A 25,239-nucleotide genomic window follows, 5' to 3' on the forward strand; every position below is an offset into this window, starting at 1 on the left:
TGGCGGCGGAGGGAGCGAGGAAAGCAGGGAAGAAGCCACCCCGCAGCCCGCCCGCCCAGCGCTCAACTTTCCAGCCCCACAGCTCCACGGCCAAACTCACCGCCTCCTCCTTCTCCTTCTCCTCCTCACGGCCCCCACCCGGCGACTGGCAAGCGCCCAGCGCTCACCTGAGGGCGGCGGCCGGCCCAGCTGCCAAGGGGAAGGAGACGGTGACGGAGGCGCAACTGCCGGCCCCGGGCGCTGCTTCCTCCCTCCGCCCCGCTCACCTGAGCGAGGGAGGCCGGCAGCGGCCGGGGGGGCGCGGGAAGGGCGGGAGCGCAAGAACAGCGGCCAGTAGCGGAAGGCGCCGAGGAGCCCGTCCTTGCCAGCGGCCTCTCCCGCTCTCGCACCGGCCGCCAACCCCTCACCCTGCGCCGGTCACCGAGCAGCCGGTGCGGCGGCACCTTTAAGCGCAGCGTCAGACGGGATCTGTAGTCCGAGCGCCTCCTCGCGGCGTGTCATGGGAAACATAACGGTGGATTCTCCCCCTTCCCTGATGCGTTCCGCCCGCCCCGCACGGTGCGCGCTGGCACTCGCCGCTCAAGCGCGGCCCGGCCTGGTGGGACACTACTGCCGGTATCCCGGTGCGGGGAAGGGCCGGGAGCTTCCCCGGCGCAGCGGGCGGGTGCTCCCGTCCCGCGCTCCGCCTTTGCGCCTGGTCCCTCGCGCCTGCGCGGGAGGCGGCGCCGGGCGGTGAAGTTGGTCAAAGCGCCGGTGATAAAATGGTAGGTTGTTTGGAGCGGGGGGCACGGGAATTGGGGAGCGGGGACGGGGAACCCCAAAAAACACCCCCCAACTCCCCGGACCGGCGAGTCAAGCGCCCCAGCGCCGCGCGGTTTCCCGCCTCTCCCCTTATCACCGGGTACTGCTCCCTCTATCGCGGGGGGACGGCGCCAGGCGGGGGGGAGAGGGGGTACACCGCTGGTGAGGAGTGACGGAGGACAGACAGACAGACAGACAGATGCGGTGCGGAGTGGCCCTCCCGCCTCCGGGGCCGGGAGCGGGGAAGGTCACCGGGGGCGGGCGGGGGGGGAGGCAGGGAGGCGGGCGGTGCTGCTCCCGCTGCCGCCGCCGCGGGTATTTCGAGCGCCGGGAGCTGGCGCGGCGCGTACCTTTCCCTTTTTTGGGCTTGGGGCCGGCGGGGCAGGTTCCCGGAGCCCTATGTCCCGCGCTCCCGCCGCCCCGCCTGCCGGCACCGGGCGGAGCCTGGCCCTCCCGCTGGCTGCTCCCCCCCTCTCTCCCGTTTTTCCCTGTCCTTCCCCTTCCTTCCCGGGACGCGGCAGGTGCAGCCGGAGGCGGAGGGAAAGGTGCAGAGGTACTGGTGCTTGGGGGAGTGGTGCTCGGGGGAGGCGGCCGGGCCCGGGCCCGGGCCGGGCGGCGGGTGGGCACGGGGGGCGGTCGGGCGCGTCCCGTCCCGGGAAGGGTTTTCTGGGCGCCTCCGCCGCAGCCTGCGCTGTGTCCGCTCCGGCGCTCCCTTGGAGCTTGCGGCGTGGTGTAATTACCGTCTTGAGAAGGCTGTAAAGCTGACTGAATCGTGGCTTGGTGCGAGGTGCCCCTCCTTGTTTGGGTCCTGTTAGCGAGGAGGCGCGGTAGCAACGCGAGTTCAGCTCCCCCCCCCACGCCGTATAGAGTGTGTGTAGATACCGGTGTCTACTGCGGCGGGCATTGCACACAGGCAAAGAGTAGAAACTATACTACGTGGCAGAGTAGTGGATCGGGTAGTCGAATGTGTTTCTTGTAATTCCTTCAGATAACTCGGTGTTTTCAGCCTAGAAAATACCCCTGAATGCCTGGCGTTCAGTGCGCTTGGGAGAGGACGTGGGTTGTACTTTGGAGGTGCTGTCGGCGACCTCTGTGCTGAAGTGATCATTGCTCAGTTTATTGCTCAGAAGTTTATGTAACTGAGGCAGATCTTCGTGCAGAGAGACTCTCATAGTTAGACGCTAATGAATATTGGAGGGGAGAAAGGTTACACAGAGCTTGCAGTCAAGGAATTATTGAATATTTTTCTATCAAGATAACATTGTAGTTATTTTTGCAGCTCCTTTCCTACTTCACAGGTTTCTCCTTGTATAAAAAGAAGCTTTACATGTTTCTTCTTATATAAAATTGAAAAAAAAAAATCTTATAGAAAAGACTGAAGTCCTTATCTTGTTTACATGATGTGTTTCTTGTCTCAGGACCATCTGTAGTCAAGATGTCACCATCCATATGTGTACAAGAGATAACAAGTAAACTGAAAGATGGTCCCACATTTGCTGCTTACTGCTCACTGAATCAGGATTCATGTTGTGTGGTCCCGCCCCCCCCCCCCCCCCCCGATATTTAAGAGACCAGTAAATTTGCTGTTATACCTGGTGATTTAAGAAGTAATGAGACAAATTTATCAGCTTAATTATTGGTGCAGAACAGGTGTTAAGTATGGTTTAACAAAAATGGGAAGTATCAGAATATAATAAAAGCCAGAGTTTGATTTAAGCTATCTCCTCCTTCTTCCAACTTCATATGAAGAATAATGTTGATCTATGTTAATACTGGATTTGCTCTCCATAAAATCCCCATTCCTGCCTCTTGATTGTTCCAGAAGTTTAGTGATGTTGTGTCAATATGGTTGCTGCAATTAGCTGCCATTAAGAGAAATGTCTTATTGGTTCCTGTATATCACTGTAACAGGCAGTTTTGTTGTTTAATGTATTAATAGTATAAACATCTTTTTCAGTGTTAATTGAAGTTTTTTAGATCACATTTACAGAGACTTCATAGTCTCATCGTAACATTCAGCAAATCCCTGATGTGTCTGCTTTATCTGTTTTCTTTTTGCCTAATGTCTTCTGTAGGCAATGGTTTCTAACATAAAAGTGTAAGAAATGGTTCTGCCTTTTTTAGCTGATCAACTGAAATGGTTAAACTTTGTATTGTTCATTGTTGCTAGGAAAATATAACGAAAACTGCTGAGCAGTTTTTCTCTGTGTATGAAGGAGTTATACAGAATCTGAGAATCTGTAAATTGTGCCTTTGTAATCTCGTTTGTATAACCACTAGGCATATTTTTCAGAGGGTAACCATATTGTCGCATGGTGAAACTTGTGTTTACCACTGTTGCAGAACAGAAAAACTTCTGCATATGTGAGCAATAAAGCAGAAATATGAATTTATTACTGCCAAATATGTGCTGCTAAAAATGTATATATAGATGATGTCATTGCAATTTTCAGAAGAAAATGCTGTCTTTTTAACTGCAGAAGAACAAGGCTTTGTCTTCCTGTAATTCTGAAGTGAAAGTTGTCATCAACAAGAAAACTAAAACCTTTTAAAGATAGGCCTTAGTAGTAGAATGCTGAAACAAACTTCTGGATTAGCTTCATTGGCTTTCCTGCTTCTTTTGCATCCCAAAGCATAAGCTTAAATCGTCTCAGAAGGACAAGGTCCGCCAGTTTATGGCGTTTACCCAGGCTGGTGAAAGGACTGCTATTTACTGCTTAATGCAGAATGAATGGAAACTAGAAGTGGCAACAGACAACTACTTCCAGAACCCAGACTTGTACTACAGAGAATCCATGAAAAATTCAGTAGACAAGAAGAAATTAGAGCAATTGTATAATCGATACAAAGGTAAGACTTGGGTTTTTTTTGTTGTGGGTTTTGGTTTTTTTGATTGCTTGGGGTTTTTTCTAATTAGTTTCTTTGGGTGGTATTTCTGCTTTTCCATCTGCCATTCTTAAGGACTTCTAGGAAAGATTGCTAGCTTTTGCTTCTCACTCTGTGTGGTAGCGAGATAAGGATGAAAAAGGTTTTAAATGCTCTTAATGTTCACTACACAACTTCTGTAGATAATCCTGTAGAATTTAAAGTAAATTCACAGTAGAAAATTAAACCTATCATGAGAAGATAGTGTCAGCTGCATGTAGTGGAAAATAGAGTAAAGCTTATTATGCAACTTATTTGTTTTATTGCCTGTGGCTGCTATTATAATATATGTGCAGTGTACTTTGTGTGGCAAAATAATACATATTATTCTTACACTAATATTTGGGGGAGTTATTTTTGTTCAAAGATAGTAGTATTTCTATCCATCAAAATAGAAAAATGTTTCAGATAACATTACAGCTAGAAGTCTGACAAAACAGATAAAGAATTACAGAATGGTCTGGGTTGAGAGGGACCTTATAGATCATCTAGTTCCAACCTCCTTGCCACATGGGCAGGGACACGTTCCACTAGACCACGTTGCTCAGAGCCCTGTCCAACCTGGCCTTGAACACTGCCAGGGATGGGGAAGCGCTGACTTGTCTCAGCATGTCAAATAAGCATATCGGACAAATAAGAAAACTCAGGAACTAGTCATAGAAACTTCATCCTTATTTGATTCTTTGTGTTGGCATGTTACAGCAAAAGTGATATGCTTGATCAGAGAGGCTTGGAGTGAAAACCACAGGGAAGTGGATTAAAGGCAGAGTTGTTTCTTTTCCCTTTTTTTTTGTTTTACAGCATTGTTCAACAAAAAAGGGAAAGATAGTCAGCTAAATATAAGAATGTATGTGATGTAGGTAATAGTGCTTTCTGAAATGTGGCCCTCTGACATGAATCGTGTGTTGTTCATTACACGTTAGAGCATTGTGGCCTGGAATCATTGCCAGCCCCCGCCGAGATCCATACATCTCACATTTTAAAAAACGAACTCTTAACAATTATTCAATTATGATTTTATGTACTTTTCTAATTGCAGTAGGTAGCTTGCTTTGTTTGATAGTGTTTCCACCTTATTTTGGTACACTTTACATAACGTCTTCTATTTTAAGTATAGATGTTCTTTAATATTTAATTATCATATGGTAAAGAATTGTGTAGGGTCAAAGAACCAGCAATACTATAGCATTGTTTTGGGACACACACACAAACAGACCAAAATGAACAAAGAAAACGAACAAAACACCAAACAACTAGAGAACCACTTTTTTTATCTGGTATGGGATGTGTGCATGTGTATATATTATATATATATACATAAAAAATATGTATCTATCTCTAAATCTTTTGCTTACTGCTTGCATGTCAGTGTTGCGGACTGCTGGGTCAAAAATATATACAAATTTTTAAATGCTACTAAGAATATCTGAATCTATTTTTTTTTAAATCACAAGTGTTATTCGTAGTTTTCTAGCAGTGGCAAACTGCACCACTTCTGTGAAAGGAAATCTAGTCAGTTTTATGTCTGTGTTTTGGTTAGCAGCACACCTTTGCAGTTCTCAGACTTTAATGGTTCAGTAAAATTGCAGACCTGAACAAAACCTTCACAAGACTTGAGAGAAAACAGCGGAAGTTTTGGTTAAGCACCTTTCCTTTTCCTCATGTACAGCTTAAACCTGGGTCATTGGCCTCAAAACAACAAGGAATTCCTTTGTCCTACTGGGCCATAGAATGCTACAGACATTGTACTATATTTGATATCTGAGATGAGAGGTCTTTAATTGTCTGTGCTTTTTGTTGGTTTTTTTAAATCTATTTATCCAGCAACTCTGTCAAAACAACAGTTTCATTTTTGGTCCTAGTTACCTGGATGACGAGAAACATGATAAGGATGAAACAGCCGTTGTTGAAATCCATCAGTATTTTTCCACTGATTTCAACAGTAGTGCACTTTTTGCCTTTAGTTCTTCAATTACTCTCCAAATATACAAGAAATGTGTTTTATATGTCTTGGATCTAGATCTGGCATATAGTAGAATAGATGTGTTTGCCTGTTCTATGTCAGGCAAATGTCTGACATAGTCAAATGTCACTCTATTATACTATAGGTGTAATTTGTTTTAATGGGTAAAAGTCTTTGCGAAATTAACTTCCTCTTTGCATTTATCATTTCTACCACTGTAGTATTGGCTGGAAAAGTGGAAGAGAGCTTAACACCCCACCCCCCCCACCCCCCCCACCCCCAAAAAAAAAGTATTCTTTAGACTTTTTTTTTTTTTTTAAATCAATTCATTATATAAGGACTTAAAAATAGCATGGTTGAAATTTTTAAGGAGTTGGTTGAAAATGGTTGAAAGGTTTAAGGAGTTAGTCTTAAATTTACCTGAGGTGTACTTTTCTACATAGCCCAATTTGTGATACGGAAATGTCTTCTCATCAAAAGCTGGGAAAGATAGTTCTATAATTTGTAAACTGTCAGCCTTTGAAAACTAACAGTGTGATTTTATTTTTTATTGCTGTTTGGTTTTTGCCTCCCTACAATTATTTAAGTTTACATGCAGGGGCTTTTGTTGTGGGGGTTTTTTGAGAGAGGATTTTGTTACAGAATTTTTACAGTGACATTTACCCTAATGTAGGTAGTTAATGGTGGTTCTTGCATTCAAAAAGGTATTAGTACTACTGAAACATAATATTTCGTAAGTTTAGCTTAAGACTGTTATGCTAAGGCATTGTTTGAGCAACATCTTGGTGATTTCCCTGATTTAAAACTAAAACCTAGTGATTGTGGTCTTTAAACAGTTATAGTGGAGTCTCATATGTCTCTGAGGGGGTGGTGGTGTGGAAATCTGTGGGCTCACTTGGTAGGTGTGTTTTTGCTGGTTTGTTTTTTTGGTTGGTTTGGGTTTTTTTTCCTTTTTAAAGTTTAATACATGCTAACCAATAAATATATTGTACATTTTGATGTGTTTATCAGCCTTACTGTTTTCAGATGCGGTCGGGCATCTTCTCAGTTAATTCAGATCTTTTATAGAGCATTATGGAGAGAAGACAAAACTATTTCATTGACATCAGCTAATGAATTTAGGAAAAGTTGGAAACCAATTTCTAGGGAAGTGTGCAGAATACTTAAGCTATTTACAGATACTCTTCAAGGTTCTTCTATAATTAACTAGATTTCAAGTGAAGACATTTGTGAAGCTTATGAAAAACTGAAGACCTGTGTTGCGCAGCATATCACAGCTGTGCAGATGATTATTTGTAAATATTTTTTTTGTAAATAATTGCAATTCTTCTCTTTGTATTTTGAATCATAGACCCACAAGATGAAAATAAAATTGGCATTGATGGAATTCAGCAGTTCTGTGATGATTTAAGCCTGGACCCAGCCAGTATCAGTGTCCTGGTGGTAGCATGGAAGTTCAGGGCAGCTACTCAGTGTGAATTCAGTAAAAAGGAATTTGTTGATGGGATGACAGAGTTAGGGTAAGTATCCGTTTCTGCATAGTTAAGCATGAAAGGCCTGAGCTCTGTTTCTGTTTAAAGCATTTTTAATTGAATGTGTGAATTAAGTGTGAAGCTTCAAAAATCTAGTAAGGCTGGTGCCAAGCTGAACAGATGCTAAATGCCTGTAGTGTCCCATCTTCCTTAAATTGGTGCTTTACTGCAAAGCCTTAATGATGACCACAATAGGGGTCTAGCAGTATAATTCCTGCCTGTACAGCAAGAAAGGCAGATGGATATGCTGATCTTTGTGTGTAATTCATAATAAACATATGCATGCTTTTGTTAAGGTTTTGAGTTGGACCGTGTGGTGGTAAAAGCTGACAGTCACTGGAGATGCATGAGAGAACATGATGTAACTAATAATTTATTTTTTTTTTCTTCCTGGATTATGGAGCTATTCTGGAAATTAGAGTTTGAGGTTGAACCATGCTGCCTCAGTTTAGCAATAAAGTCAAGCAGTTATTGCCATAAATAGTATTTTGCGTATAACTTTTCCTTGGAAGAGATACAGTATTTCTAATATATAGAGAAGTGTCACAATGATACTGTTTTGGTTTTTTTGGGTTTTTTTTTTTGTTGTTTGTTTGTTTTGTTTTTTTGGTGGTTTTTTTTTTTGTTTTTTTTCTTTTTTAACAGATTGCATTAGGTGGAGAATTAAGGTTTATTATTTCTGCATATTGTTTGTAGTTAAATAATTTCATTTGCTCTTAGAATGGTGCCTTATCAATACTTTTCTACAGTAGGCTAACTTCAAGCAAATGTGGTGGTTGTTTCTTGAGTAGGGGTCCTAGTACTCTGTTGTTACTGACCTCATCAGTTATTGGCTTCTGTCTAAGCTTTCCTTTTTAGGTAAGGGTATTCAGAAATTGTGGTGAAGTACTTTTGATGTCATCAGAAGTCTACTGCTTTATTTTGTTCCTTTGGGCAGAGACTGTAAGAATAATTATGATTTTCTAGCCATTGACAGCAATCAAGTGCTCATGCTGTTATATTAAAACTGCCAGCATTATTTGCTATAACCGATTAAAAAGGTTTTGCTAAAACACCTGTAGATTCCAGCTTTAATTTTGTTTTGAAACTTTATTGTGATATTCCTACTATGTCCTGATGACTGTCTCTGGTACAGTTCCACAGAGGTCTGTGATTTTTATTTTTCTGCTCAACACACATTATGGTGTTCTTGGGAGTATAATCTGATCATACCTGCTTGCCTCTGGTATAGTGCTTATTGAGAATTTGGAATGATTTTGTTACATATCAGAGGTCCAGTGTGTAATTTTTAGCATAGAACATAGGTGAACACACCCTTGTGTTACAATAACTATAGAAGGGAAGGGATAGCAGATTTCAGTGAGGTTTATATGTTCTTTAAGAACAGAATAACATTTATTGTTTGAGTTCATATGAAGAGACTGAGGAAAGAAGTTAAACCACCGACTTCTGTTTGGATATTATACTTAACGGATGCTTATATATAATGTTCCACTTAAAATTGTTTAATAAAGGCATATGAGTGTTTATATTCTTAAGAATGCTATCCAGAAAGATACTCTGTTGTTATCTTAACTACTGTTTTATTTTGCTCTGAAACTAAACCTTAAAAAATAAAAAAGGATAACAAGAAAAAAAAAGTAAAAAGAAAATCTTTTTACTTTACAAACAGTGTAACCTCTTTTGAACAGGTGTGACACCACAGAAAAACTAAAAGCTATATTGCCAAGACTGGAACAAGAGCTAAAGGATCCAACAAAGTTCAAAGATTTTTATCAGTTTACTTTTAACTTTGCTAAAAACCCTGGACAAAAAGGTCTAGGTAAGTAGAAAACAATTGAGAAAATATCTACAGACAGTGAAGTCAATTCCAAATACTTAAAATAATACAGTTTTCTCATTGGTGATTGTATAGTAAATTCATTATTGATTTATTTCACTGACTTTTCCTTTTTCCCATCTTCTTTCAATTAATCTCTTTTTTAATGTCCCCTCAGTACAGATAATTTAATGGTGTTTTCTGCTAGTATTGACATTCTTTCTTCTCTTGCCAAAGAAAGTTCCTGCAGTTCTTACAGACCTGTCATAATTTCTTTCAAAGTCTGAGCTAGTGAGCTCCTGGTATTTTCTGTTTTGTTCAGAACAACTGAAACAAGATGTCCATATCAGCTAAAAAGAGAGAGAAAACAGAGCAAAAGTTATTGTTCTTCTAAGACTTCTTAGGTTTAGCTCAAAGTTTTTATGTAAAGTTTAGGAAAATAATATTATGGTCTTGGTTCAAAGTTGGTGAATAGAAATAGACATGCAGTTTATAAAGTATTAAACTACTATTCTTTGTAAAGTTTAAGATTTGCCCCAATCCATTCCTTGTATTGCTGTAGTAAAATAGATATGTTGTTTAAATTCTAATGTTCTCTTCAAATCAAAAATATCTATAGCTTGTGAATAGATGAAGCAAATTGTAAGATGAAATCTGATAGCCTTTCAAACTTATATCCGCTTCTGAAAGACACTGCGAGGGAAGGAATTAACCTGTTTTGTGTGTAGGATAGAGCCATACCATCATCAGTGTTCTCTTTGTGCTGTGGGTGAGAAGAGCAAGTGCTTTGGGATGGGTTTTTTGTTGGTTTGGTTTGGGGTTCTTCTTGGTGGTTGTTGTGTTTTGTTTTTTTTTAAGCATAGCCACCTCAACTTTATGTCTGTTACTTCACAAGCACATTAATGGATACTTTTTCTCTAAAACTGTTAGAAGAGTAGTGAGATGGAGGACCAGAATATTTATTTTAGAGCTTCTCAACCAGAGCCTTCCATTCCACATTCTTCCTTGGGAATTACTTTGAGTAATATCTCTTGTCTTTCCCAGTGTCTTTTTTTTCTTTTAAACTGTGGGCAACTTTTAGCCAGTTTCCATTTTTCTTTATTTTTTTTGCAGCAATTTCATTTTTCATTACATGTCGCTCTTTCATGGGTCACATGCCGCCTTTCCAAACACAAGAAAGAAATTGTCTTGTAGTGGTTCTATGAGGCTGGTTGGATTTGAAGTGCCTTAGCTAGTTGTTCTTTTTCTTGCCTCTCTTCATTAAAAAGCCTAGTACTTTCAGGTTGCGAAAAAGGTAAGTCACTTACAGCCAAGGCTGGAATTTATGGGATACCTAAAGAAGTATTACAAATGTCTTCCTGTTTTAATTGGATCAGTTCCAACGTGAAACTCATGTACTTGGGAAATATGTCTCAAAAGCTTTTCACCTAAGCCTGTACAAAGAGAGGAGATGGGAAGACAGCCCAACCCGGATTGTGGAACTGAATGTACTGTTTATTCGACATGAGGAGGAAAAAGGAAACTTACTTGTTTTCCATTACTTCTAGTTTTGGTATGGAGGCCCTTTCGTTTGTAAGAGTATCTTCTTTGTTGTGTAAGAATGGTGCTTTTTGGCAACAAAGAGCTAAGTGCCTTCTTGCACTAAGATTTGAAGTATTAGTGGGAGAAAGAAAGTGCAAAAATTAAAGTAGAACTTAATATAAACTGTAGACAAAGTTGATTTGAACTGTTGCTGATTTCAGTTTTCAGGAATTTTAATAACTCTGGTAATACTGTTTCTTAACCTCAAGTAGTGCTTAGTTCTTACATGGCAGTATTTTGGTGACATTTTTCATCAGACTTCTTATGGTTTTGCTAAGAAGATTCCAGATATTAAATAAATGTAAGTGCCACTGCTCTTATTTCAGTGGAGATACACCATGTTTGTCTGATGTGAACTTGGATCACTATAGGTCAACTAGAAAGAGAGTGCTGGACAAACATATTGACTAATATGACATTTTTGAGCGATTCAGATCAGTGATAGCTTATCCAAATAAAAACTAACACTGTATAGGTTTGGAGTCAGAATCTTTTCAGGGAATGCCATTATATTCAGGGAGCAGAGAAATGGAGGAAGAAAAATGTTTACAGGTTGGCATTTATAACTAACTGCTTCCTGCTGCAATTATTTTAAGAGTTATGTTTGTTCTCGTTCAGCAAAGAAAAAAAATTCAGTCAGTTATCTTACAGGAGTGTCTGTATGAGCTGAGAATTCTAGTTGCTTCAGCTACATGTAATAGAGGCTTTTTATTTTACATCCTCTTCTCTGTATACACTGTGTATTTTCTTCTAGAATGAGAAACTGTCCATCTTCTTCTCTTGAGGTATTTGGTATTTGCGTCCCAGTGACTGTGTGCCCTATTGTCAAGGAGACGCGGGAATTTATTTCATCTGCATGCAAAGTCTTTCTCTCCTACTAAGTGTGGAGCCTTGGCTCAGCATGCTTTTATGAATTCAGTCCAGATAGTTAAACAGAACGTATAATTAGATTTGTTACCAAATGAGCTGGTATAAATCTCTGCATAGCTCTGTCTAGGTCATCTTAAGATGTTGAACTCTCCTTCTTCCCTGCATGCACATTAGATGAACTTGCAAGTGCTACCCAAGAATAGGATGCTGCTAAGCTACTGCCGTAGTTGCTTGCTTTAAAATGTTTCTGGTGACATGCTCCCATTATAAGGCTTTTGCATACTCATACATTCACATTTGAATTATGTCTTGAGGGTCAGTAAGTTTATATCAAGTAGGGATAAAAGTGAATGGTTTTAATTAATGAAGTGGAAATAATCAAAGGAATTCTTTCATAACTTTCAATTATGAAATATTTTAATGAGATTTTTCTGGGGTGTGAAGTATCCAGTGCTTCCTCTTATTACAGTCTGAGCTTAAATCACCAAGTCTGGTAGTTGTTGCATTCATTGTTTAGGGGAGTGATCTGTGGGCTAAAGGAATTCTGCTTGATTTCTCGGGTATACACACCACCTATTTGAAAACTAAGCAAATTTGACATAGTACCAGTGATAAATGGGCAATTTTTATTCTTAGCAGATTGTTAATAAAAACTATTTAAATGGTCCTTCTGTTGGATCCTTCAGGCTAAGTGCTAATGCATCTTTATTTTTAACAGAAATAACTCTTGAGAATAGAGCTTGCCAGAAAAATGCCTGAGATAGGCAAAGGAGACTCATTTATGCAGTTATTTTTCATGTTTATTATCTTAACATATTGAAACTATAAGAAATTACTGAAATACCTCTAAAATGTCTAAGCAGTGAGGCTTTATGAGTCATGTTTATTGCTCTATCAGTATTTTAATATGTTTCAGATTACTCTTTTTTTTTTTTTTAAAAAATCTTTCTGCTGTCTTAAGAAGTGATAAGCAGCGCTTACTACTTTATTTTTGCCACATCCCCCTGAAGGACATGAGGAAATACAGTGATTCATGGGTTCCTTTTTAATATGCCAGGCGGTCTTTGCATTTAAAAGATAAACACTTATATAGTGTTTTCCCTTGTGCCAGAAAGGATCATTCCTCACAGATGTCTTTCTAACCAAGTGTTCAGTGCTATGCTAGCAATATATTCTAACTTGCTTTTTCAAGTTATCGACAAGATTTGATACCCGATTGGCAGTGGTCCTCTGACTGGAAGTTGGGGAATGACTGCCTTCACATAATAAAATCTTAAATTTCTCATGGCAGGTCTCATACATCTATGTCCGTGCTTGCTCAAACCTAGTGTTAGATTATATTTTTTTCTTTTTCTAGCATATAACTTAAATCTTTGCTCCTGAATTCTTCAGTTCAGTACTTACCCATCCAGAGTGTATGTGCAGAATACATGTTTCCTTGGAGTTGGTTACAATTTTTTACGTATTTGGCAACTATGTATGTGTCTTCCCTTAATCTCTGGACTGAGTAAAGTTGACTACCCTGATAAATTTTGTCTTCCAGCTCTCTGATATTGCAATTGTACCTTCCAACTCTTTTTTTTTGTTTTCTTCTGGGATCCTATTGATCTAATATTCATGTTGTATCATCTGAGATATTGAAGTACTAGACAGTGTTAGATCCAGGACTGACCTTCATGGATGAGTTTACTTTCTGCCAGTTTGGCAGAGAAGCACTGAGGTTCTTCTAGAACTTCTTTGACCCCTATGAATTCTCAAAGATGGTAGGTAGCAGTTTGAGGTTTCTGGGATGAATTTCACCATGTCTAGCTTTGCTTTGGGCACCAGTGCTTTCAGACCGAATTTCTAAAAGTTGTTTCTGAGAATACCGTCCATTTTCATTGAACCTTTTTGCCTGGAGCCTATCTTGAAAAAAATCTGTTTATCCCAAACATTTATCTTTCAGGAGTTATCAGCAGGACAGCTAGTATCTCTTATTACACCAGCTGCCATTTGTAAGGGAGGGAGTGGGAAGACACAGAAGCCCTTCTTAGAACATTTTTTGGTGGTACCCCACACAGTCATCTTTGTGTGATGCAGTGGATCTTGCTCCAGGAAAGCATTCCGGGCAGATGTGTGGGTGTCTGCAATTTTGTGTTTTATTTACTTTTAAGAACAGCCTGTCTTCCATTGTTTTTTAATTTCTTCTTATTCTGTAGTTCCCCTTAAAACCAATGCAAGAAATTCTGCCTTTATGTAATTAGATGGGAAGAATCCTCTCCAGTAAATTAAGTTACATCTGTTCTGTCATTCCCCAAAATAGGTACACTGGTACTCATTCCTAGAAATAGGACTGCCTTTTATAGGAGTCTGTCTTCCACAGTTCATGTGGTGATAGTAGGGAATTTTTATTTCTCTTTATATCTGCAGGACTTCTGTCTCTATAGTCACATCCAACTTGAATGTTTCCACTTTTATTAGTTTAATATTGTCAAGCAGTATGCTTCAGTCTGGACACATGCTGTTTAAAGAAGTAGTACCAGTCACCCTAAGCAACAACTTGTGTTAGTGAGATGCAGGAGGCAAAAGCATATTGCCTAAGATCTACCATGATTTTCTTTAAGCAGCAAATGATGTTCTGATTAATATTACTCAGGATCCAACTGTCAAGTGTCTTTCAAATACGTCTGAATAGATTTGATTATTATCTAAGAAAAAGATGGATGCTTAGAACTGTTAAGATAATTGTTCTCTAAGTGATGGACAGAATTTGGAGGGAAGAAAGATAGTAAGGCTTCAACACAGCAGTGCTATCTCAATGGCTCCATATTGGACCTGGCAGGTGAAAGATTTATATTTATTAGACTTCATCTGAGTGTTTTGTATATATTTTGAGATAATGTAAACAGTGCAGTTTATTAAGGTCTGGTTTGCCAGGAGACTTTTACAAGGAATTATTATGAATAACTGTGATTCTGTCTGTTTAATCTGCTCTCTCATGCTCTTGCTACTATATTTAGTACAATAACTCTGTAAACTTTGCATGGTGCAGATTTGGAGAGGTTTGGTTTGCCTTCTACTCCCAAGTTCTATTTTTTTCTACTGCAGTCTGAGTGAAATTTTGCATCCTAGCTCTTGGTTGAGTGTACTAAAGATTATAGATCTTTTACCATTTGTATACAAAACAGTTCAGATTTCCGAGGACTCTGTTCAAACTCAAACCAAGGACTTAGCTCCTTTTTTTTATTATTTTTTTATTTTTTTATTTTATTTTTTTTTTAATGTGATACTTACTGTGAGTCTCTTACTGGGTCTCCCTTTGAGCCCCAACAAGACATGTTCAGGAGATTCCTCATGCTCAGGAGTTTGCTACAGTTTGTTTCAGCACTGTGGAGGAACTTAATGCATTCTTTCATAGTCTTCAACTTTCAACATGGAAACAAAAAGCAAATTTGGTCCTTCATCACTCCTTTGTGGTCCCTTCGCCTGCTTGCTGGCTCAAAAGGTTGTGCTTCCTTCTCTCTGCCAGTTTCCTGGGATCAAGCAAGAGATGATACATGAGGAGGGCATTCAGACTTGAATCAAATATTACCTCAAGACCAGAAGAATGACTCTTTGCATCCGGTATGTGGACTTCAAGGAGTTTGCCTCTTCTATGAGCAGATGAGTATAATGTGCTCTTTTTAATTGAAGCAACATCACCTTTGGCTTTCATCATAGCAGTATCTCAGAATTCTTTGAAAAAATGCTTAGACATTAGGGAAGGATCTCTACCCTATCCCCCTCCCCAATTAGTCATCAAGGTTTCTTCCACTTTCAGAGAAGAATTAGATTGATCCATTTGTAGCGTGTTTGTAGAAGTGAGTGGATGCAAGAAGTTGAAGGAGTTCAATAACTGAATTTCATGCTTACTTTGGAAGAGGTCTGTGAATGCTGTATTTTAGGTGTTTCAATGACCTTGGTTGGTCTGCGTGTATGGTCCTTGCTTTACTTTTTATTCACTTTTTTTTTTTTTCTGAAGATATCAGGAATTTAAGAGAAGCTTAGTCTAGAACAGGGTGCTCTGATCAAAAAAGGCCAATAGTAGCAGCAAAGCTGTGGCATAACTGCCAGTTCCAGAAATGTCTCATTGATTCTTTTACTCATGTTTGGCACTTATTTGGGAAATGTATATCCAGTCAACTTTAAGTCGTCTGTTGTAGTTTATCTGGAGAGATTTGCAGAGACAGAAGGAACCTGGCTACAATCAGGTTCATTAGTCTGCGCTCAGATTGATGTTTAGATAGCTATCTTCTAAGTCTAGCTTGCATTCAGGAGCAGTTTATCTGCTTTTGTGCAGTTGATGCTCAAGATAATAACCATGAAAGGTTCTGCATGGAATCGGCGTGCTTCAGCGTGGCAGATGCTGAGACAGAGTTGATAAGCAGAGTCAGACCCTGCCCAATTCCTGCAGAGCTCTTCTGCAATCCACATGCTGTGCTTCACCACTCTTCCGTGTCCACCACAGGGACTTAACTCCAACACCGTGCATTATACATCCCCTAATGTAGAGCACTGGAAAGCTCTCTGCTTACGGCTTTGCAGGGATGAAAGGATCCAACTCAGCTGGATCCTGAGTTTAGCCACTTTCCATATTTCTTGCATAACCCTTATCTGTTTTTCCCCTTTTCTCTTCCCGTGGGAGAGCTCCTAATTGCAGATAAGAGCTATTTTGCTCTAAGCTTCGGTAATTTAGTGAATGGATTTTAGGTTGAATCCTGATGGTATTTTCTTGTTATTTTGCTATGTGGGTGTTATTTGTTTGTAGAAGAAAAAAAAACCGTTCTGATTAGGAAAGAAACTAATTCTTGTGACAGTGTTCTTAGTAATTTGGAGGCCAAAGAAGACTCTTAAAATCATTCAAAGATGAGGAAGCAAGGAATCAAGTAACTCAATGAATCTTGCAAGTATTCATCTAATGTTTGTTGGTTAGGTAGTATGATAGCCCAGTTGTTGAAATAGATTGACACCAATTTCCACTGTTCCCACATCTGCACCAGTTTCAACGTGCTGTCCGGGAATTTTATTGAAACAAATAATTTAGTGCAATGTAGTTTTTGTTTTAGCTTTACGGAAGTATGATACTTGCCTGTGATCACAGTGAGAAAACAAGATCAAAGAATATCAACCAAATGATAATAATACTTCAGGACAAGTTGTGTGACTATAAAGAAAACATCTGAAGTTCAGTCTCTTACAGGAGCTACATGTATTTTTACAAGGCGATTCAATGATAAAATAGATTTCTGTGTCTTGCACTTGTCCAGATTAATTTTTTTATGCAGTGTTGGGAACAGGAGAGTTTCTTGGCTGCTCTTTTGTTTTCAAAGCTATAGAGTAAGTTTTGGTTAAAGCACTGGGGAGAGAAAGCCTCAAACAAAGGGGCTCTTGGCTCTGAAATTCTCATTTCAAAAAAAATATATAAATTTTTTTTTTTTTCTTCAATCCTTATTAACTGGTCTAATAAAAGTAACTTTTTCCTTTTTCCTCTTGCAAACATTGGTATATTCTTTACTAATTTGTCAGTTTGGGTGTGTAGATGGACTGGGTAAGGCTGATACATCCTGTTATTTTGGAAGAAAATAAAAATGTAGTTTGAGAGAGTACTCTTTGAATAAAATTCATTGGTGAGCACCGATGCCTATAACAAGCTGCCTGAAGTCTCTCATCGAGGTGACATGAAGTAGCAAAGCTTTATAATACTGATAGGAAGATTAAACATCAATAAAGGAAGAAAAGGCGATACTGGGACAGTCTGTAGATCTTAAAATATGTTATTTGTTTCCAACCTCTAAAACATGATGGAATCTACCATTGTAATGTACAGAATGTAGCTAATATGCTGACTAGGGATTATGAGGGAAACAGTGGCTAATATGAGAGTATTCTTGTAAATAACTTAAGATTTTCAGATGCCATTAGGAGGCCAAGGTAATGCCTTCAACTTTTTTTTTTTTTCTTTAATATCAGTAATTTAGGTGAATTAGTTTTAATATTCTGGCAGCATCAAACATGACTGCATGAACAGCTCTTGTTGATAAGGCAGTCTGAGAGCTGGAAATTTCTTATTTGGCAGAGGATGACATGTGGGTGCTGCAGTCCCGGAGTGCTGTTTTGGCACAGCAGGTCTAAATGAACTTCATTTCATGTTCCTCATAAATCCTGCTCTCCAGCCAATTCCTTGCTATCTGTTGATTTATCTTTCTGTTTTCTCACTTCCTTGATTACTTGTGTGCAATGACTTCATTGCCCTTGTCCAAAATCATAACAAAGGAATGAGGAGCTTAATTTGACTATTTTTTTATTCATGCAAAAGAGTAATGATTTTTTTTTTTTTTTTATTGTTAACAAGATAAACATTTGATCATATCTTGAAAGTAGGCACAGGCTGTCTAATTGACAACGTATTTCTCCTGCATTAATTGTGCTAATTTGTTATCACTTCAAGCTCTCTGTTCAATCAGCGTAAAAGAGGCTGAGGTGGTTTTTTGTAGAATCAATTTTAGAATGCAGCTTTAATGTTTCAGAATAAATCATACTGCATGCAAAATACTTCTGATTGTGGAATGCTGATATTTTAAATTATTCAAAACTTTTAAAACATACCAAAACATGTTTACTGTAATAAACATTGTTTAGCAAAATAATGTTTAAAATAATGGAAATATTTTTTTATCAACCTTTTCCTCCTTCTTGATCTTGCTTTACTTAGATATCCTATATATATTTTAAATCTTTTTAGTAATTTTAATTTTAATAATTTCGTGATGGTAATTGGTATCACTTTTAGGTGACTCAGTTCGTAGGGTTTTAATACAGAAAGCCTTATAGATGCTGTATGTAAGCACATCTAGACTACATACCCGAAAGGCTGAATATCTAGATATTGAAGCTTTGTTTCAGTGTATGGAAAATCTTTGGACTATACTGAAGGGGCTGCATGATATACAACAATCACTAGATACTAGCACTGGAGATGATTTGGGGTGAATGGTTAGCTCAAACTGTTGTATAATGTACAGCATATGATGTCGTATTTTTATGATCTTAAAATTGCTAAATGGTGAATATTTAATCTTCTGAATATGAACATGGATGATTCCAATGAAGTCTCGTCTAAACTGGTCCTTGCTTAGGCGTTAGTTTCCAGGCACTGGAAAGTATGCATCTGTGATTTCCTTTCCTTTTATAAAACTTGCATTATTAGTCTCTAATGCAGGAAGTATATTTCTTGGTACAAAACCAGCATATTTTTATAATTGTAGTTTGATTTTATTTTATTTGTAATGATGCCTTCATATCTATGTAGCATTGAAATACAATAAGACTGCCTTAGAAATCCATGCAAAAAAACCATCTTCCTGTGGGGATGCAGAACTCTGATGGCATAAGGGGTTTGGGTTTCTTTTGGGGGGGGGAGGGTGTTGGTATTTGTTAGTGCAGATACACAAACTCCACAGAATTACTGTTCATTGACATTACTATCAGCATCCCAGTGTAGAACTGGAGCTTTCTGTAACTAGGTCTTTCCTTTAAAGCAGAAATTGCCATGTCTGTCCTCCTGTGCTAGGTTTTTCAACATAGGTAGAGATCTGTCTTCAAACAAAAGTGTAGCCCTATCTCCTGAGAATGTAGCACGCCTGAAGGCCTTGTTTTCTCACGTACTTTTAAGGTTGCTTTAACTGGCACCACTACCAGAAATGATAGTCCCATCTAGTTCCTTTTGTTCAAATATCTCTTGTGTTAGTTAAGGGGTTTGTGTGATTGCAATGAACCAGCTGAGGAAGATGTACTTTTTAGAATTTTTTCCCTTGAGGTAATTTTAACCAAGACCAGGACCTCCCTCCATTTGCTTCATGGGGAGAGCAGCTCCGGTGTGGGCTACAGAGCAGCATCCTCAGCAGGATATGCTTTTGTTGTACATCGTAGCAAATAATTCTTTATCTTTGTGCAGGAGAATCCATTTGCACGCACATGTAATGTATCATTCAAGTATCAATTTAATTAAGATAGTATTTCACATGCATGGTTTTAAATACAATTTTGCAGTAATCAAGTTCGTTGTAGCATAATACTAAATTTGACACATATTCAAATAAACCAGCGAAGTGTGGCTTCTTCTTTCACTTTTAACTTTTTTTCTGTGGCACCTTTAACCATCTTTCTTTGCTTGCCTGTACCTTCTTCCTTTTTCCAAGGAATATTTCCATCAGAAGTATAAAAATTCTTCAGCTATTAAGGTGTTTTTTCTTCAGAATACATTTTATAATGTTGTCACATGACAGATTTGCAAGATTGGCTTGGAAAGGTGGTCTTCATAAAGAAGCCTAAGTGAATGGAATCAAAGCCAGTCACTTAACAGTGAAGTTTAGAAACCCTTAAGATTATTTATTTCTCCCTTCCCATTTCTTTTGCTTTTCATTTTGGATAACAGATATGAATAATTAATCTGCATATCTAAACAGCAAGTAAATGCTATTAACTATTCTCTTCTGTTTGTTTTCTGTGAAAAGTGAGCATGGTGCCAAAGACAGGAAGAACTGAAAGAAGTTTATCAGGGCACAAAGCATGTTCTGTACTGAAAAGCACTCTGATCATAGTAGAACAAACACCTCCAGCAGCACCATCTCTCTATAGCTAGGTACAGGCATATTGTATTTCCCTATATTTTAGCTATTGCGCTTTTTCTAGGCCCCAGCCCTCTATGATATAGACTCTAGGAAATTGGCTATGTTAAAATGTGGAACATCTCTTTCAAACTTGAAACTTGATTTCAGGTGACAGTGTCCTTTGTTTTGTAATGTGATATATGCAATTTAAAACACCATGCTTCTTTCCTGTAGGTGGGGGTCAAGCTTCTGTCTTATCTGCTACAACAGTACTTTCTATTAAGTTTCACATTTTGTTTATACTTGCTTTGCACTGAAAGGACAAACTGAAATCTTGTTGTGGTTAAGACAGACTATGCTTTACTTTGTGTTTGCACAGCACTATGTGTACATTTAGTGCTGCTTTCTGTGGGACCAAGCACAGAAGCCATTAGGTGTTGTGAGCTGCTGAGAATGAAAATGGGTCTTCAGAAAAACATCTTTTCTACCCTTATGCTGCATCTAATATTGCTCCTACTTTCCCACTTCAGTGTGTGGCAGTGCAGCATCCTCCTGTTGGCATGCATGAGCTGAACTCTGCTTTCAGATCACTGATCATGGTGCAGAATAAGGGCTGCTTTCTTGGACTCATATTTTCAGTATTGGATGTAGGTGTTTGTCTGTTGAATGATTCCAGAAGAAGAGAATTATTGCTGTAAGGGGTGCTGTATAATTACCATGCCCAAGACAAATGTTGGGGCTTTTTTATCCCCTTGTATCCTCAAAATCTCTTTAAAGTCAATGTGTGTCTAAAATGTGGTAAGTTAACAGGAATTGGCATCTGCAGACTTAAATGTTTGGGTTTTATCAATATCTGTTGTACTCGTGTGTATATCTTTTTTTATTATTTGTATGTAGAGTTATAACTACTTTGTTCTGTTTCTGTAGACTGAAAGTAGCTTTGATTTGGCACTGCTGGATGATGACAAAAATATTCTAGTCTTTATGTCTGATATTCAATATGCAGTTTATACCGTTACTGCTTGTCTCCTGCCTTTTGGGTTAGTGAGAGTAGAAAACAGTTCCTTATAATTTTCGTACTGATTTCAGAAGAATGTTATTAATTTGTATCGTAATACACTGGATGTAACATTAATTGTTTAACCATAAGAGTTATTGCATAAAATATGCTGTAATATTTACATGTTGCCTTGTCTTTTGCAGATCTAGAAATGGCAATTGCATATTGGAATTTAGTCTTGTCAGGAAGATTTAAATTTCTAGATCTTTGGAATAAATTTTTGTTGGTAAGCATGTACCATATTCCTTCCTATGTTAGTCCAAAGCAGTCTGGCTTGTAGCCTGTGCGTTTACAATAAAGAAAAAGGATCTCTGAATAGTTCCTTCCAACTTTTTCCTTTTTGAAAACCAATATAAAATATTCTTAAATGAAGCCAAATTAAATCTTCTCTTATTTTCTAATTGAGAAGAATGCAAAAAGATGTAACAGAACAATAGAGCATTCTGCTTGCTTGATCCCGTATCCTCCTACTGACAAAAGCTTCTGCATGAAAGAGGGCCGTGATTGTAGATTGAACTTATGTTGTCTTTATTCTCAAGACAGCTGTGATTATTGTCAACCATGTATTTTACCATGCTCTGCCTTTTGCGGTATTAATGCATAAACTCGGTCTCTTTTTTAATATCAATTCTGTTATGACTGACTTAACCTGAGACTTTTCTTTTTAAATGAAAGTTCTTGCCTAAGTAATTATTTCAACTCATATTTTAGATAATACTTGTGAACCGATCTTGACAGTTTTCTATTACTAGTGCAATTCTGTGGGCAGTGGAGTAAAGATGCATAAACTAAACTTTAGAAATTGCAAAATGTTCTTATGAAAGACCTGCTTCATTCATCCATGTTTATACGTTTGCATTTCTATGTACTTGCAAAAAACCCCAAACACTCTCTATAATGTTACATAATTTATAATTTATCTTGTTTGTTTGTTTTTTAATTTATCTTCTTATCTGTACTTTAGGAGAATTAAGAAATCTTTGTGCATTTTGTTCAGTAACCACCAGTGCCTAGCAGGGGAAGTGTACACCTTTTGCAATATTTTCTGGAGTTTTTTCAGAACTTTTGAACGGTATTTTTTAAATTCACTGAATAAAGTACCAATTCAAGAAAAAGAACTTGTGAAAACATTTCACATTTTAAATTCCTTACTATACTTAACACATTCCTATTCCGATCTATAGATATAACTGAAGAAAAGTCTTAATGTTTTTTTCCTACTGAGCTATGTGATCAAGTTTGTTATGACAGACAGTTCTGCAGATCTCTGCTTCAAGCAGGTGATGATCTCTGCTTCAATCTAGATGATCTGGTATGAAGTGTCTTATTTTGCTACAAATATTTAACCTGAATGTTTACTTTAAAAAAAAGTGACATCAACCTCATTTTGATCAAGTTCCCAATTTTTCAAATTAAATTTATTCTTCTCAATACTTTAGAGTATTACTGCTTAATAAACAACCAACTAGAAAATCCACCCCACAATACAAAACCAAAAGCACAAACACAAAAAACCCCAACCCTTCACCAAACAAGTCTTTTCATGTAGTTGCAATTTTTTACTGCAAACCAGAACTAGGTGTTGAAATTTCATTCCCTGTTAATCAGCAGCTATCTACAGGTAATATAGCAGTATCAACAGATGAAGGGAGACGTGAATGGTCTGATTCGATGCTATTGCTCACAACTGCTTAGTAGTTGTGTTTCCCCACACGCACTCTCTTCTTGGGAGTGCTAACTATAAAAGCTGAGAGAATTCTGGCTAGGACTGAAGTTTTTTGGAGTGCTGCTCAAAACCAGCCGCGATGGCAACTGGTACTTATGAATGGGGTGATGCAGAAAGATTATATCTTAGATCAGACAAGGAGGTGGTAGTGGAAAATAGGGCAGACTGGGGAAAAAGGAGACCAGGCAGAAGTGGAGCAAATGCTGGTAGTGCATTATGGTGAAGAAAAGAATAGCTGAAGAGAGGCTGAGATATATGATGGATCTGGAAGGCAGTCTGGGAGTTAAGTGAGAAGAGCATAGGTGCAACTGTAACCGACAAGTTGAAGGAGAGGCTGGGTAAGCATAAGTAAAAAGTGGTAAGGAAAAAAGGGCTTAAGTTTAACTGGTAGAATGCTAATCCATGGCTGCAGTTTCAGAACCTGGAATAGACGTCATTAGAAGTATAAATGCAATTGGTTTATTCTTTTTCCATATTAAGTTAGAAACACCCTAAAAGCAGAACAGAAAATATAGAACAACTATTAAAAAATTTAGACTATTTTTCTTTCTTGCATTTTATTTTGCAGCTTTCTTTGAAAGCTGTGAACTTTATTACAAAAAAAAAAAGTGAGCAAGAACAATAAAAAATACTTGTGAAACATTTCTGTATATGTCAATATAAACTACTACCGTGGAATTTGAAAATAGCTTGGATCGAACAATATTTTTTCTCCTTTATAGGAACATCATAAAAGATCAATTCCAAAAGATACTTGGAATCTTTTGTTAGACTTTGGAAATATGATTGCAGATGATATGTCCAACTATGATGAAGAAGGTAAGCAGTACTTGAATATCTTCAAAAATTGGTGCAGCAGAATTAAAATTTTGCTTTAAATTATCAGAAGACAGAAGATGCTGCTATCTTCTGTCTTAATTTGTCTACCCTTAGAGGTTTAGCTGCAATTACAGTGTCATTCTTGTTGCCAAAACAGTAATGATAAGAAGATTAACTAGTTTGCCGTAATATGTAAACAGAAGATACTGTCACACCATGAAATAGCACATGCTACTTGAACCTGTCATACTACAAGAGTCTCAGTGAAACTTTTTTTTTTTGTACAAAAGTGCTGCTGACTGCAAGGAAATAGATAATTTTTCTGCTTGCAAGAATGTCTACATGAGCACTGTTTTTTTTACCAACCTAAAAACAATTTACATTCTTGTTACTAATCCTGCAAATCCTGTTTTGGAATGGCTGTGTACAGAAATATTTCCCAAGTTGTAAATGGCTTGGATAGGGATGCCATGGTTTTGCCATCAGCTAATGTTTATAAACTTTGTAGTGTGGATTTTTTTGCTTTAACTACATTTTATTTGTACTAAGAACTATTACTGCAAGAAGAGATTCAAATGTTTAATTTATTAGGTACTTTTTTCAAGTGTTTATCATCTCATGCTTGTTATAGTTAGACTGGGCCAGGAATGTCAAAGTGAACTTCTGATACTTTATGTTTAGACAATGCACCAATTTGTTGCTGATAATGATACACTAATTTCTGACTTGCTTAACTTCTCTTCAGGAGCGTGGCCTGTTCTTATAGATGATTTCGTGGAATATGCACGACCAGTAGTCACAGGAGGAAAACGTAAAACTTCCTAACCCCAGACTTGTCATTATGGACTAAACATGCATTCTGAACTGCATTAGGTAATGAAGATTTGTTATCAGCTAACTCTGCACATTGTTGCTGGTTTCAGTGCTTGTGACGAGATTCTGCAGACAAAACAGAAATTCTTCCTTTCTGCCTAAAGAAAATGATGGCTGACTTGTGGACACTTGAAGAACAAACTCAGAAGACAGTCCAGGCTGTTTGTAGGCTACTGGCTTCAATTATTGTACTGGTTGTATCATATAGGATGTAGATTTTGCATGATTTTATACTTTGGAGAAGTTTAACTAGAGGCCATTTTATTAAAGTTTTGACAGCACAGCATGCCATTCAGTTCATGATTCAGAGTGAACACCAGCAGTTACATAAATAAGACTGTATTATATTGTACTTATATTAAAAGCAGTATTTGTGGTATATAAATTAAATCCCTAAATAAAACTTGTGCAGTATGTTGTATTTTTATAAGTTAGTTCCATGGATCTGTCCTAATATAGAATTATAACAGAACAAAGAAAACATTTATGCTTTTTTTACTTGTTGCCAAAATTTGAAATTTGTATTTTGAAGTCCGAGATGTATAGGATTGCATCCAGCCTTTTGTTTTCTGCCTGTGAGATTAACTTCCTCATTATTCTTCTTGAAGTGCTTGGACATGTAACAGTAACGTTGCTGAGGAAG

General features: G+C 38.2%; 1 protein-coding gene across 2 annotated transcripts; it reads left to right on the top strand.

The window, feature by feature from the left end:
* The first annotated feature begins 549 nt into the window (after positions 1–549).
* Positions 550–25,072, top strand: DCUN1D2 (defective in cullin neddylation 1 domain containing 2). Of its 2 annotated transcripts, none has more exons than XM_030473998.1 (7): positions 550–764; positions 3,435–3,651; positions 7,041–7,209; positions 8,913–9,043; positions 21,322–21,404; positions 23,627–23,723; positions 24,469–25,072. In XM_030473998.1, the coding sequence occupies exons 1-7, from the start codon at positions 762–764 to the stop codon at positions 24,546–24,548; spliced, it is 780 nt and encodes a 259-aa protein (XP_030329858.1). In that variant the 5' UTR covers positions 550–761; the 3' UTR covers positions 24,549–25,072. The 2 variants fall into 2 exon arrangements, with proteins under 2 accessions (XP_030329858.1, XP_030329850.1); XM_030473990.1 differs by lacking the exon at positions 550–764 and adding an exon at positions 986–1,354 and having other exon boundaries at positions 24,469–24,999.
* The last annotated feature ends 167 nt before the right edge of the window (positions 25,073–25,239 follow it).

The sequence above is a fragment of the Strigops habroptila genome, chromosome 2, assembly GCF_004027225.2.
Source record: "Strigops habroptila isolate Jane chromosome 2, bStrHab1.2.pri, whole genome shotgun sequence".
Lineage (NCBI taxonomy): Eukaryota > Metazoa > Chordata > Aves > Psittaciformes > Psittacidae > Strigops > Strigops habroptila.